General features: G+C 40.4%; 1 protein-coding gene across 8 annotated transcripts in view; it reads left to right on the top strand.

Moving 5' to 3' along the window:
* The window catches only part of GSAP (gamma-secretase activating protein), a 76,737-nt gene that overhangs the window by 11,221 nt on the left and 50,144 nt on the right, over positions 1-15,372 (top strand). For 5 of the 8 annotated variants that reach the window (XR_005026253.2, XR_005026252.2, XM_036892477.2 and 2 more), the window contains exons 3-8: positions 895-951; positions 2,828-2,897; positions 3,204-3,257; positions 8,473-8,561; positions 12,227-12,296; positions 13,438-13,487. Coding sequence is in view for 6 of the 8 variants with exons in the window: in XM_036892477.2 (XP_036748372.2) it covers positions 895-951; positions 2,828-2,897; positions 3,204-3,257; positions 8,473-8,561; positions 12,227-12,296; positions 13,438-13,487 (390 nt within the window). In the remaining 2 variants the exon portion in view is untranslated. The remainder of the gene's footprint in view (positions 1-894; positions 952-2,827; positions 2,898-3,203; positions 3,258-8,472; positions 8,562-12,226; positions 12,297-13,437; positions 13,488-15,372) is intronic. The other 3 variants (XM_036892474.2, XM_036892475.2, XM_036892476.2) reach the window with 3 other exon arrangements.

Raw genomic sequence — 15,372 nt, 5'->3', positions numbered from 1 at the left:
CTTATGCTTTATCTTATTGAGGGGTAATGAATAAGACTTGTAGGGTATAACCTTTAACATAAGACTTTTTTTAATTTTTAAGATTGAAGAGGGTGATTGAAATTCAGTCTCATAAAATTTCTTTTTTTAATAAGACAAAACTGTACACAATGTCTGACATAGTGTTGAAGTATTTTGAATAAATGATCAGTTCCCTTTTCTAGAGGAAAAGTGACAAGTAAAAGATCTAAACCTAGTTAATATGTTACATTTTTATCTGTGGGAAAATATTAAATATGATTACTCTACATCTGTTACATCTGTCCAGACTCAGATATACTCAGATTGTTGAGGAATTATTATTGAACAATGGTGTTTTCAATATTAAGCATTCTAAGGAAAGACATTTAACTTTACTGATAAGTTTACTACAGTAGGGAAACATGAGAGAATGATTTCAGTGGCTCATTTGGTTTGTACAGCTGTATTATTGTACTTTTTTTGCTTAAAAAGTTATTTTTAAGTTGTATCTGTAAGTGTGTTGCATTTAAAGAATTGTATGATTCAAAAAGTAAATAAATATCATGGACTTGTTCTAGCCTCTCCCAGTATCTATCATATATATTCTCTTGAAGAAACAAATGGAAGAACAAAATGATTCCCTGCTTCACTATGCTCAGTCCTAGTAGACAGGGTCCCCCACATTCACCGAGCTGTGTACACTTAATCCATTTCGGTCTTCGGGCCTGTATGACGAGCTGAAACAAGGTTCAGGCCCTTCTGACAGCACAGCAAGCCACCTGTAGAGTTCTTGTCGCTAATATTGGCTAATTATTGTGGGTTTGTTTTAAAACTAGTAACATCCTAACTTCCTGACCAACGGCATTTAATAAACACCTGGTTAATTTTTTTTAGGATGATAAGGGAAATGTCTTCTTTGGATTATATGATTGCCAAACCAGACAAAATGAGGTAAAAATCACCATAAGAGATACAAATTCTCATTTCATTTCCTAAAGATTTAGTATTTATTTATTTGTCTTCTCTCTTTTGCCATCTCTGTCTTTGGCACCACTGTCTAAAAAAAAAAAAGCACAAGGACTCTTAGAACAAACTGTTGACTGAAGTCTCTCAGTCTTTTGAGATTTAGGCAAAATTGCCTCAAACCAGTCATCCAGTGTTCTGTAGAAACGCAGGAGGTCCAAGGCGGTCCTCAGTGCCTCCCCTCCGCCCCCAGAAGCCGAGGAGCTCATGACCAACCTCTAGCCCTGAGACCTGCTTCTGCTTAACCTCCGCTCACCTTGCTTCTTGTTCCTTCCAAACGATCCACGTGTAGAACTCAGCCTCCTTTTCTTAAACCACTCATGTAAGGCACTGGCTGATGGAACAGCCTTGTTTAATCCTTGGGGCAAATGGGAAGGAGTCATTTTGTGCCTATGTAAAAACAATTCACAATTATTAAGAGATCAGAAAGTGTATGGATGTACACTGGCACAGGCTTTCCAAAATACCTTGTTACATGAAAAAAACAAGTTGCCAGAATAATACATTCCATCTATGTTTTTAAAAAACTTAACAAGAAAACTAGGCAATGTATGTGCATAAATATATATTAACAACTCTGATTTTTAAAGATCCAGAAGGCTGTAGAGCAAAATACAAACACGAGGGATCTGCGATTGGGAGAGCACAATGGAGAGCTTTGACTTTTTATTTGGTAGTGTTTGCATGTTTTAAACTCCAAGACTGTGCTCATGTGTTATTTTATAATTAAAAGGATTAAAACATTAAAAATTAAGTGTATACATCCATAATTCTTCTTATTTATAAGTTAGAATCCCTCAGTGAGAGCAAGAGTCAAAGGAAAACAAAACTTTTCACATGACTTCAGAGCCTTCTTATTAACTCACATTCACACTCTAATTTAAAACATGTTCTCTGAAAGTGTTTCTTGACTTCCCAACATTTTTCATCAACTTTTGGCCTAGGATTCCAGTGTGTTCTTAGTGCTTTTTTAATCTGCAGGCACTAATAACCTTAATGCTTCTGTTTCCCACTGTTTCTCTCAGCCTGTCTCCTGACGTCTAAGACTGCCTTTCCTTACCCTCTGGGTTTATTTGCAGAGAGTTTGCCTAATGTAACTCTGATTGCTTCCAGTTCCTCAATCTGCACATCACATCCTCCTTCTGCATGGCCATTTTCATTTTCTTTAATATTCAAGGAAATGGAATCTTGCAACATCTCAAACAAGATGTAAGAGAAAAAAAATAGTTTAAATAAAGATAGATAATTTTGCCAATGCTCTCAATCAGTCCTATGAGGATGCCCTTGTGACACTCTTAGAGATGGTTCATGATGTCATAGTTATATAATTTGATTGAAACTTCACTTGCCTCGATACTTAGAATTGTTAGCAGTCAAATGCTTATTATGTGTGGCAGACATTGCAATAAATACTTTTTATGGGTTATCTCACCTAATCCAGATCTTGGGAAGTAGGTATTATAATTCCTATTGTTCTAGGCAGAAGAGAGGTTGAATAGTCACAGAGCAAGTAGCAGAGCCAGGATTTCAACCTGGTTCTTCCTTAGTTCCAAAGTCTGTGCTCTTAACCACTGTACTACATTGCCTCACAATTAGGGATTGGTATGAAACACAGCCTACAGTAGCAGATTTGTTTCTTAAAAAATAATTAGAAACTTCCCAGTATGGATAAACTGATGCATTAATGGTTCTTTACCAAAATATTTTGCCACAGTGATACTTGGTAGAGAGCTAGATGGGAATTTGTATTCATAAAACTATTTAATATGAAATTCTGAATTAAAACATAATTTTGTTTTAATAGCATCTCTATACATTTGAGAAAGACTTGAAAGTTGTCAGTTGCTCTGTCAACAGCGAGAGAACTTTGCTTGGTAAGTTGAACTCTCATTGCTACGTGTCAAGAACTGAGTACATTTTTTGAGTTCTGAAGTATTGCATTTTTACAATATTTGATTGTTCTACAACAATGATTTTCTGAAAAGAGATGCTCTTGGGAGATTAGAGTTGAAATAAAGAATCTGTAGAGTCTACCTACAAAAAAGGAAGCTTTATATTTTACCTTCATCATCCACTGACAGATCCTTTGAGCTCTCACTTGTTTCAAGTATTAAATAGTAAACTGTAATAAGCGACTGCATGGATCATTTGCTAATGGAATATTTTTCTTTTTCCATTAGCTGCAAGTTTAGTTCAATCTACTAAAGAAGGAAGAAAGAATGAGTTTGAACCAGGTAATGAAATTATACTTTTCAGTGCCTATTGATGGATGAAGATTTACTGAACCACTGAGTCAAATTTCAAGCATTTTTCCAAATAACTTTATCTCTGAACAAAAAGGAAAAGGTCATGTCAAGCATAAAAAACTTTCTAAATTATTTTTTCAAGTAAATAAGAAAGCACAGAAAGTAACAGTGAATAGCATAAGTATTAAAATGACAATTAGCACTTTCAGACTAAATAAACACACCAGAACCCTATGGTCAAAAGCTGGTGTTAAAGGCTGGTATTCTTTCAAGAATACCATTTTTAAAAATATCTGGTAAATACATTATGAATAGTCCACCAGTTCTAAATAAAAATCAGTTCTGCTCATTTGCCTAGGTCCATTTCAAGTTTATTATGTACATGATTCAGCGCCCCACCTTTTAACATTCTGTATCATCCATCTGTCCATAGCTCAACAAATACTGAGTGCCATGGGTCAGGTGTACGCACAATGCTGGGGATACAGTGACATGCCAGAGCTGTGTGATTACCCTCGTGCTGGACCACAGGGACCAGGGGTGGGTGGGAGTGCCCCGTGGGGCATGTGTCCTGGTGTCAAGGTGGGGCAGTAAGCCCAGGGGGCCCAACTTTTGAAATTTTACCCAGAGAAAATTATGGACTTTTATATAAAAATTTAATTTTTAAATGTTGGCTCAGATATTTTTTAAAAATTCTGCTCAGTCAATGATAACCACGTAGGACTGAATCCAGCCCCTGGACTACTGGTTTTCAACCCTTGGTCTAGTAGATCTCATTCCAGTCCCTTACTGTTCCCATCCCGAGTGCTTTCTATCTGTTCTGTTTATTCGGCACTTAGACTCCTTCCTTTGTTCACATGGTCACCACTCAGATTCTCCACAGTCACATGTGGTGGAAAAACCCTTTGTGCACACTTTCCACAGGAAGCTCGTGAGGCAGTCCTGCTGAGAGTGGCAAGGGAACCCTGGATGGGACCTTCCCAGGGACCTCAGAGGAAGAGATTATGGGAGGTGTTGGTGGGCAGGTGGCTTTCTCGGAGAGACTTCTATGTTACTCCTTACCTTCCCTGTCGGCACGTGTTACCGAGAACCACAACAGCTATCTTCCATCTCTGTGCCGTGTCCTCCTCTTAGCATCCTCTGCTCCTCTTAGAACTGGGTGCGATGCTCACTCCAGGTGGGATGGTTCTGGACTAGCTTTAGAGAAATAGGGTCTCAGATGTTGGTGTCCTGACCTCTGTAACAAAGTTGTGGGCAAAACCAGGATATCACCCCGACCTACTGGGGCAATAAATTCCTTTATCCAAAAAGAGGAAGGCCCAGTTGCTTGTGTTCCTCCCAGTCAGTGAGGCTGGACATCGATCCAGAACTTGGGATTAGCAACGTGTGCCTACCAGTTCTCCCTGAGCTTTAAGCCTTTTAGCCTTAGGAATTCTTTATTATGCTAGTAAAGCCAGTGTAACCTTTACATGAGGTCTGCCACCTATGCCTGATTGTCATGCAGAACAGTGGCGATCATGTGTATTATAAAATGTACTTTCAGACTACTTTTATTGTATATATTTGCTACAGCATTAAATCCTATTCAGGTATGCTTATTCAGTTGAAAGTTGGATACCCCTCTAGTGCAGTTATCTGTACACATCTTTAAAAATATTAGAATAAACATTGTTAATAATTTTTCTGGATATCTCATACTCTGTATCTTCTGAGCTCACCTTTATGCCAGCCACGGCAGTGAGAACCCAATTGTAAGTGGACAGACAGTGCCTCAGCTGCTCTGCCTATTTCTTGCTTTTGGCTCAAAGCCCTTGGGAAACTCCCTGTTCTCCTGCATGTGTACCACCTGGAGTACAGTTAGAAAGGATTCCCTACAGGGTAAGCCCTGAGTAGTGGGGGGCAAGGAGCTGAAGAGGACAAATACTGCCCCTTCCAGCCCTAACATGGGTGATTCAGGTGTACACCATGCAGCTGCAGTCCCCAGCGGGTCACTAACAGGATGATTCCTGGCATGTTCTTCCCTGCCTCATTCTCCCCACCCCACCAGGCCAACCTCTCATGGCTATTGTGATCCTGACCCCTGAGATAATGTCTTGTCCTAGTTTGGGTTTCCCTTAAGTGGATACTGATGCACGTGTTTGAGTGCAATTAGTTTACTTGAGGGATGATCCCAGGAACCACTATTAGAAGAATGTTTAAACAGAAATGAAGGAAGGGAGAGAGCAAGCCCATGGCTATGAGGAATGCCCTTTTCTGGCACAGTGAACAGCCAGCATAAAAGGCCCTGAGGCCAGAGAGTAGTTGGTAGACTTGCTATTCAGGGACACTGAGGAGGTCAGTGAGGCTGGAGGGGAGTGAACAAAGGGCAGGATGGTAGGAACTGAGGCCAGAGGCCAACACACATGAGGTGCAGACAAATCATGGAGACTGGAGGAAGCCTTTTGCTCAGTTAGGATTTCAGAAGTGATGTGACCAGAAGGCACTTTGTGCTTTGAACAAATATTTTGGAAAGGCTTATTTTATCTGTCTATGGATGACCTGATACGCCATTTAATTATAAAATGTAGTTTGCCTCCAGCTGTTGTTTAACACTCAGTTGCTTATCATGAGATTTTTCAATTGCAAATGAGACAAACTGTAATATCTTTCATATGAACAAGATAGGGTTCCTTGGTCCACAAACTTTACAACAGAATTTTTATCAGCAGAGTATCTCTTCTTGGCTGTGGTTATAACCGAGTTGTTTTATTAAGAAAGTGGCCTTCCATAGGAAGAATCTAGCTGTCCCTTCACCTCCAGTGTGGAGTTAGATTTTCCCCAAGGCACAGAAGATCCCCTTCAGGCAGCAATTGGGGCAACCACAGGGTGTGGGACTCCACTTCTGCTGAGATTCTCCAGTGCTCCACGCACCCTTGTAGACAGTTGAGGCTGTGGTTTGGTCCCAGGGCACTAATGACCAGAGCGGCTCAGAACAGGCCCTACTGGACCTCTCCAACCCTGTTAGCGTCCCACAGCATGCCTTCACCTGGCCACTGTCCACCCTCCCCATGCCATGCCCTATCCCTGTGCTTTTTTTTAAAATTAATATTCAGTTTATTTAAACTAAAAACAACAGAAACAGCTCACCCATTTCTTCCACCCCCTACCTCTTGCAACCACCAATCAGTTCTCTGTACCTATGAGCTCTTTTTTTTGTTGTTTCTTTGTGTTTGTTTTAAGTTCTATATATAAGAGAGATCACGTGGTATTTATCTTTGTCTGACTTACTTCACTTAGCATAATGCCTTCAAGGTGCAGCCCTGCTGTCCATTTCGATCCTGCTGCCTCTACTTCCTGCAATATCCACATCCTGTCTGGACCTATCTTATCCTTCAGTGCTGCCCTCCCAGTCTCCATTGCTGTCTGGATCTTCTAAATTCCTAGGACAACTTCATGGAACTGTGGGATTTTATAGCAGAAAGTGGTTGTAGAAATGATCTGATTCTGTAGTTTTCATTTTATTTTATTTTTTTAGTAACAAAGCACTGAGGCCTAGGAAAGCTTTGTGATTTGCTGAAAAGGAAGCTTCATAGTGGAGTTTAAAGTAGAACTAATCTCTCTAGAATCCCTAAGCCAGTGTACTTCCTATGCACTATGAAAGCACAGGGTATATTATAGAGAGAAATCCTGTTTACGTGATTACTTTTCTCATTAATGTAATTATACTAATTACATTAAGTGTCTAGGTTGCCCTAAAGGGGAAAATTTGAGTAGGAAGATGGTTTGTACCCTTGAAAATCATGTTCCATTTTAGAGGCATGTGAATTTAGCCAATAGCTGGTTATCTCATTTGGGTACAAATTCACTGCCAAAAAGGCCAAATAAAAGGTGAGATCTTATTTTTCCTGCCTGCCCCCCAAAACACTTTTGCTTTTTTTCCAATTGGAATTGATAAGCTTTTAGGGTGAGAGAGGTAACAGTCAAGGGTCAGCTTATACTACTTAATTTAGTCATGTACACTTACAATAACAGAATAAGGAAAGTTGTTTTTTTAATCATTCTCACAGTTTACAAAACATTTCTACTTTGTTTTTCTTCATAAGTTTCTTTGGCACCAATGCCTTTCTTATTCCCAGAGCCATTTTTTGAGTCATGAAACAAATTCCCAAAGCATCTCACCTTTACCTCTCTCCCAGTTATTAAAACACAGCCCTTTGGATTGGTGTATGATCCTGTCATTGGGATTTTTATCCTAAGCTACAAATACCCATTGACCAAACAACATTTGGCCTTCATTATTCTATCATTGTATAGTTTTGATTACACATAGTAACTCACTCAATATTTTCAGTAATTTTTAGAAGGCAGAGATACAGAGATAGCCAGTTCTTGCAATTGTGAGGTTATATCCCAGAAATTTTTTTCCTTTTTTTGACTTAAAAAGAAAATTAAGCAGTGCTGTCAGGTCACCTTCTTAAATAGTGAAAACTGGCACTGATTCAATTCCAGGCTGCTGTGCCATCCCCTAAATTGTACATGATTATTCAAAATAAAGTCATTGAGAAAGCACCTGAACATATTAGTCTCTTTAGGACCTCAAATGTAAGGCAACTTCTTTTCTGACATTTGATCTTGGCAGAGGAGAACTTTTGGCCTAACTTTGGTTAACCGTGTTGATCCCATGCTAGCCCGTGTCCAAGGATTTGCTCCTGATTGCTATTCTGTCATGACGTTTGCACAGATGTTGCACTGAGGAAATAAGTGGGTCACCGGTGCAGCTCCACCACCATTCCTGAGGAGGAGCCACGGCCTGTCCTACTGATGGGTACTGTTCACCGTGACAGGCTCATGCAGCGGAAGTATCTTATACTGTGGTGCACAAGCAATATTTGCCACTGTGCTGCAGAATTGGAGTGTTGCTGAGTGGAGCTGTGTTTGCTTAGACTCAGAACCAAGAGGGACGGTAAAGCTCTGCTGAAAGTGGCAGAGGAATGGGCAAGAATGTGCTCCCCACTCCATGCACATTGACTTCTCCTTTATGATGCTTTCTGTATTTGGGGTATTAAGAGAAGTCATAGTCATTTTTGAGAAAATTACTTATCTTTGTGGAATAGCTAATCCAATGGGCAGCACGTTTACATTTTCAAAGTTCAGACCTATGTGGACATTCGGACAATGGGTGATGTTCTGGTTTTCATTAGTAAAAATCACCTTTACTTTGTAGGATCAAAGTGCTTAACTTTGCTGGTCGAAATCCACCCCATTAACAATGTGAAAGTTCTAAAAGCAGTGGATGGCTATATTTGGGTACAGGTAAGTGACCGTATCCTTTATCACTTACCTCATTCATCAGAAGGCATGGAACCTACAGGCAATGTGTTTACAATGTGCTTTCCCTCACATGGTCACATTTAATCCTCAAAGCAACCTGGTATGTGGGTATGGCTGAAATTATGAGCTTTTCCTTTGCAAACATGGAAATCAAAAGTCAAACCTCGCTCCTCTGCGTCCATTTTATGATGGTTTGTCTGATAGTAATGTAATGTTTTTACATGATAAATACTGATTGTCAAAACGTATCTAAGGTAAGCTCAAAAATGGCTTTTTACTGTATTCATATAGGTAATTAATTAACTTAATATGACTTTATCCCTGACTTTATCAATTCCTTGAATTAATGCAGAAGTGCTGTGCCTATAATGCAAGTGGACTAGATAGAGTCACCATTAATTAGACATTCTGAATTTGCTAATTCTACTACTCACTAAAATTTATTTGTAACTCCAAAATCAATACTCGTGGCATTTTCACAGGCATTTGCAGACATGTGCAAAGCAGTGAAAAGTCTGTCACCCAATGTACATGTTCCAGCTGAGGTAAGGAGAGGGGACGCTGCCTTCTCGATGCAGTCCTCATATTATAAACAAATACCGTGTTCCTGGTCTTTTTAGTGCCATGTTTTGCTCATTTGAAGGCTTCTGGTTGGTTATTTCACTGTTTAAAATGTCCCCCAAGCATCTTGCTAAGGTCCTCGCTAGTGGAGGGCTAAGTGCGGGGTTCCTAAGTAGGGACAGAGAAAATCAGTGTGTGTGTTAGATAAGCTTCATTCAGACCTGAGTGTATAGCGCTGTTGACTGCTGTGAGTTCAGTGCTGATGAATCAACAGTATATATTAAATAAGGTATCTTTAAACAGAAACACACATGAAATAAAGTTAGGTAATTCGTTTGTTGACAGACATGTGAGTAGAGGCCCACAGGAGCCACTCCTTGTATTTCCCCTGGGGACAGTGATCACTGTCCGGTCTCCAGTGTTTGTGATGACTTCACAGAACATAATTACCACCGATTACAAGAATCAGCTATCCATGTTGATGTTTTGTTGCAGCATAACTTCCTTGTGTAACCCAAACTGCCTCATCTACTCCCAGCCTCCTGCCAGTGGGTGTCCCTCTCGTGTAGTTGTGTATTAGGAGAGGTGACCGTCACCACGGCCCTGAGCCCCCCACTGTCAGCCAGTCCTCCTGCTTGTGCACTTTGGCCCCCCACTTCTGGCTTCCCTGTGGGCATTGCTTGCAGCTAGACCGGGCCTGGCGTGGGCTCCTCAGAGGCCCTGCCCCCTCCCCCCTCCCCCGCCCAGGAAGTCTGTTTACACTGTCATCTGCCATGGCTTGACTGTGGGGTGGAGTACACTTCCCTTTTCTGGCCTATTTTTTGGCTTCCTTCGCATCTCCACCCAGGGCTGTAAAAGTGGTAGAAACATTATGGAAGGATTAGGGCAACTAAGAGGAATTAAAGCACAGGAAAAGGAAAAGTGTTTATAAGTAGGTGGTTGCATAACATTGTGAATATAATAAAAACTACTGAATTGTATACTTTAAGATAGTTAAAATGGTGAGTTTTATGTTATGACTTTTTTTCTCAATTAAGTATATTAAAAGTACATGATGCATGACCACCTCCATAGGCCAAAGGAAAAGTCCCCAGCCTTTAAAGTAAAACTTCCACTCTTCTTGCGGACCCATGTCAGTTCCTAGCCCTGCTCTCCGCTCCTCATGCCTTTACCTCTGGAGAGAGAAACTCCTCCAAACCTGCATCCATGGCAAATCCCCGCTTCTCCTCCTGTAGAGAAATACCATTCACCATCCTCTGAGTTTAGTCTTACCCTGCAACCTATATCTCTTTTTAAAAATGAAAACATCCATGGTGATCTGCAGTAGTATATTTCCCTAAGGCTGCACATGCAGTCTTGACCTTTTTCAAAGAAGAACTATAGCAGCACGGTAGTGGGCAGGGTCTGGATCCTGATCTGGAGTCTTCCAGATATTTCCAGTGGGGAATTAGACCCCCTCTATACAGCTGTAATGTATACCTCCCAACAATGAATACTGATAGTCAGAATCTAGTTCCATATTTGTGAAGACACCTATTTCCTTAACAGGATAGAATCTATATAGATTCCTGCTCACAATGCAAAAAAAAAAAAAGAGAGAGAAAGAAAGAAAGAAAAAGAGAACCTTGCATGCTATTGTAGAGCTGTATCTGGAGCTGTCTATTTATATTCTTAATTCCAGGCCTTGCTCTAGGGCTGACTCTTAACAGAAAGAAAAACAACCACCACCTAAGTGGGACTTTTAAAATCATGTTCTTGTTGCTTGCCACATAAGGGCAGGCAATGGTTTAGAACTCACCAGCACCTTCGTCCGGGGCACTGTGAGCCTGCACAGGCCACATCTGCAGACCAGGGAAGGCCCTGTCACATTTTGAGGCACTGAGTGCTCCTCCGTTACATGTGGTGTCTTTGCTTCTCTTCAGTCCCAACACACAAAGTATCCTGTTTGATGTGCACAAATCAGGAGGTAGTAAGTTCCACATTATTTTCATAGCTGAATTCTGCATTGCTATGTATTTTATAATTTTGAAGTTACTGCTGTGAGAAGAATGGTATGTAGTTACTGTTCTGTTTTTCAGTTCTAAAGGGGAAACTCGACTACAAACACTTAAAAAATCAACCAGTTCTATTTGCAAATCATCACTGTGAAAAGTTAGGGCACCGGGTTGTATGTTTTATTAAAATGTTTCCTAGTCTTTAGAGAGGCTGCCGACTGTGAAACGGCCTAAAAGATTACTTTCTTCCATAATGCTCTCACATGTGGAGGGAGAAACCAGAATTCCCTGGTGGATCTTATCTAGTAATGTGTCTTTTGCGTTACAAAATGAAACTGCTGATTTCTAGTTATGTTTAGATGATGAAAGAATCAAGTCTCTGCAGTCATGTGACCACTTTCCCTGTTAGCCCCGTGGAGGGCGTCAAGCCTGATGGGTCTGGCTGTCTGCTTTGTCCTGTGCCCGGGCACGGATGGGTGAGCCAGAGAAGGAGGGGGTGGATCAAGCCTTTTCTCCCCGTGGAGGTCATTCTGTGCTTTGAGGCTTGTACATCCTCCACCACATGCCACACTGTGACTCACTGTCCTGTCCTGGAAAGTCCCTGGTTATGTTGTGCTTTGTCTCCTGTGTGTGGGACTTTGGAAGCTGTGGTGGCAAGTCCACTTACTTGGCTCTCAAACTAAATACTAGGTTGAATTACACAACAAATGTATTGATCACTCTTTGTGAACAGGAAATAGAACTTTCTGTACAAGTGTTTACATTGTTCCTGATCAGCTTCAGAATCACATATTCCAAACAGGAAGCCTTACTGTTGAAATGAATGATGTTGGACCTGCAATCAGTTAATCAGTTTCCACCTAGAAAACTGAGCTCCTGCAAGTGTTCCTTTTTTCTCCTGGCTTCCTTCTGCAGGGGTGTGTGTGTGTGTGTGTGTGTGTGTGTGTGTGTGTGTGTGCTGACTCACCCAAACTTTTCTGTGATTCATATCCCTTCTATAGTATGTTGTAGTATAGTGGCCAAACACAACTTTAGAAATATTTGTGAAAGCAAAGTAGTTGCTTATGATTTTGATTAATTTCCTTTTTTCAGTTCACCTATCCTCATGTTAAAAGCCACCCTCTTCCAGAGAACCATCTGTTACTGATTTCAGAAGAGAAATGTAAGTGTATCTTTACGTGTTATATGGAGACTTAATGAATGGCACATCTCCTAGTGAAGTATGGGATGTGACTGAGTTTCTAGATGACGTCCTAACCTTTGACATCCATTTGAGATGTAGGACTCCTGTGGAAGGGCTTTTCTTTTGGTCCCCATGTGTTGTTCCCTTAGGCTTTGCTCTACTTCCTCATCCTGGAAATGATGGGCTCCTGTGTACATGGATTTCCACTTTCATCACATGGTAGAGTGTTTGAAGGATGATGGTGCAGGTCATTTTGGCCTTCGTTAGTCGGTCTGTCTTTAGGATGGCTGTCACAGCGGGTAACCATGGTATAAGGAGAGAGGCTTGGGTGGAGAGAAGGGAAGGTGTGAAAAGCTAGAATTCCATGGCCGAACCAGAGACGCATACTAACTTGATCAAATTCAGGTAACGGCAAATAAGATTGGGACAGCCTCTAATGTTTTCAAGCTGGGGAATGGGGTGGGCAGAAAGGACAGAATTTACTGATGGATCTTTTTTAGTAAGCCATCTTCCATTGTTATAAGATGAAACTGCAGACTTAAAATTGAAAGGACAGGCTTGAGGGGGGTTAAGTTTGTGCTTGGTTCCTGTGCTCTTGCTCAGTTATCTATCTCACGTGTTTGCCACTAGAATGGGAAGAAGGTAAGCATAGCAGAATATAAACTACTTATTGAAAGGGACCATCTACAAATTGACTTAAAGTGTTTAGAGTTGTTAATGTGAAATTAACCCCTATAAAAATACCTCTCCCAAGAATCTTGTATAATGAGTTTTCTATCTGATCTTTTCATACAAAGAGGTGTTTGGTACTTGGAAATTTAAGATAAACCCTGTCAAATGTACCCTTTTTAGCCCTAAATAAGACTGATGGTACAGGGGAGGCAAACACATGTTGAGGGAAGCTGGGGTAGCAGGAAGGTTAAACGCTTCCTGTGTTGATAGAGTCAGCAGAGTAAATGCGGGACTTGAAACAGACTGTGAAGGGAGGATGGAGAAAGGTAGGTTTTGCTTTAAATCTTGATTGTGAGGTTGCTGTCTATGTGCATATTTTCCAGACAGTTTAATCTGCATTGCTTTTATAAAAACATGCTTATAACTGTTTTCTCTCTATCTTTTTAAGATATTGAACAATTTCGTATACAACTCATCCAAGAGGAGGGAAATAGAGTGGTAAATATTAGACATTCCTTTTGTGTCAGAGTTTTTCCATAAACTGGAACATTTCTAGAATGTTAAAGAAAGATTAATGTTATAGAAATGTACCATTTTCTTTATCTGATGTCTTCCAAATTGTAGACTTGCTGTTGTTTCATGTGACATAAAACAAGCTACACGAAGGAGTTAATTATCTCCTTTACCGCTTCCTCATCCCCAGGCTTAGTCTCTGAGGTGCCTAATGACAGCCTGTGTGACTTTTCCACACCTATTACCTTGCTTATGCAAATGTACAAAAGCTTAAGTGCACATATACAGAGATTCAGGTGTTTTTACCAAAAGAGAATCGTATGTATTAATTTGCTGCTTTTGTTTTTGCTTTCTACTTAGTATTAAGGGTATCCTTATAGGTTTCCAAATGGAGATGTAACTTCTTTTTCTAATTTGTATACATAGATCCATATATAGACATAGAATAAATGGGATCACAGCATATTTACTGGGGTTTTTTACAGTCCAGTTTTCTTTTTTTGCTTGTTCTCCACTTCCTGCTTTTTACCTTCAACTTTTGTTCACAGCCTGGCATGTATCCTGTCATACTTTTCTCTGTACCTGTGTATCACCCTTCCCCACCCCTGACACACCCAGGGGTTTGTTCATGATTTACTCCTTCCACATTCAACTTTGTAGAATTACCTGCAAATCAACTAGAATAGTTCCATTTCATTCTCTTTAGAAGTACATAGTGGCCCCTGGCATGGATGTACACGGGTTTGCAGCCATTCTTCCATGGATGGACAGTCACTCCATAGCCTATTTTTTTCTTTTGTTTATTTATTTGCATTACAAATCATCTCAAACGTTTTTATAGCTTTACATATTTAGTACTCATTTCTTTGTGCTAAATCCTCAGGGATGGATAAATGGGTAGATGGGTGTATGTATTTAATAAATTTCAACAGCTTTTGCCTGATTGCTTTCCAAAAAACTTACAATTTACAGTTTTGCAAGCAAAGTGTGAGAGAGTCTTTCTCTTTATCCATACCACTAATAAGAGTATTTACCTTTTAAAAAAAAGTTCCAATTTCATGGGTGTAAGTTGAAATCATTATTATTTTAGTTTGTGTTTCCCTTAATATTACTGAGTTTGAACATCTTTCGTGATTATTGGCTATGAAAATTTTTCTGAAAGTTGCTCAGTTATTTCCTTGTTTATTTTTCAACCGGGTTATCTTTTTGTGACAATTTGTTTGAAATCTTAACGTGTTATTGATATTAAAAATGGCTTCCTTCAATATTTAAAGCATCTGCATCAAAATAGTCTTTCTCTGAAGACTTTAAAGTTATATAAACAAAACTGAAGTAGAAAATGGCATTTAGTAATTATGGATCTATGATGGAAAGCCTCAGATCAAGAAGCCTGAAAAATAACTGGCTTCTGAAATAACTGGCTAAAAAATAACCAGAAAGTGTGTGGCTGGAGCTCTGGGCTGCCAAAAGGCTAAGTGGATGGCAAGGCAAGGACAGGGCCAGTGGTCAGAAAAGGGTCAGGCCAGAGAAGAAAGACGAAGGCGGATTTCCAAAGCCAGTGATGAGAACTCAGGGACAGCGTGAAATGAACAAGTTGGGGTCAGGAATTGGGGATGGGCACAGACAGAGGGCTGGCTGCTTAGCAGAGGGGTAGGAACCCTTGGGGGACACTGCAGAGAGAGTGCAGGCAGGGGGCTGTTGTCGGCAGCCCAGAAGGGATTCTGTTGCCCAAGACAGTGCAGCTTTGGCATTCTTGCACCCACGCATGCCCCTCTGTGAGGCACCTCTGCCCTCATTCCTAAAGGCTTAGATGACAGCTTCTTAAGGCAATGTGTAGTTCCATGCAGTCATTAACATCCCTGCAGATAGA

This window comes from Manis pentadactyla, chromosome 7, assembly GCF_030020395.1.
Source record: "Manis pentadactyla isolate mManPen7 chromosome 7, mManPen7.hap1, whole genome shotgun sequence".
NCBI lineage: Eukaryota > Metazoa > Chordata > Mammalia > Pholidota > Manidae > Manis > Manis pentadactyla.
This window is presented reverse-complemented; position numbering and strand designations above follow the sequence as displayed.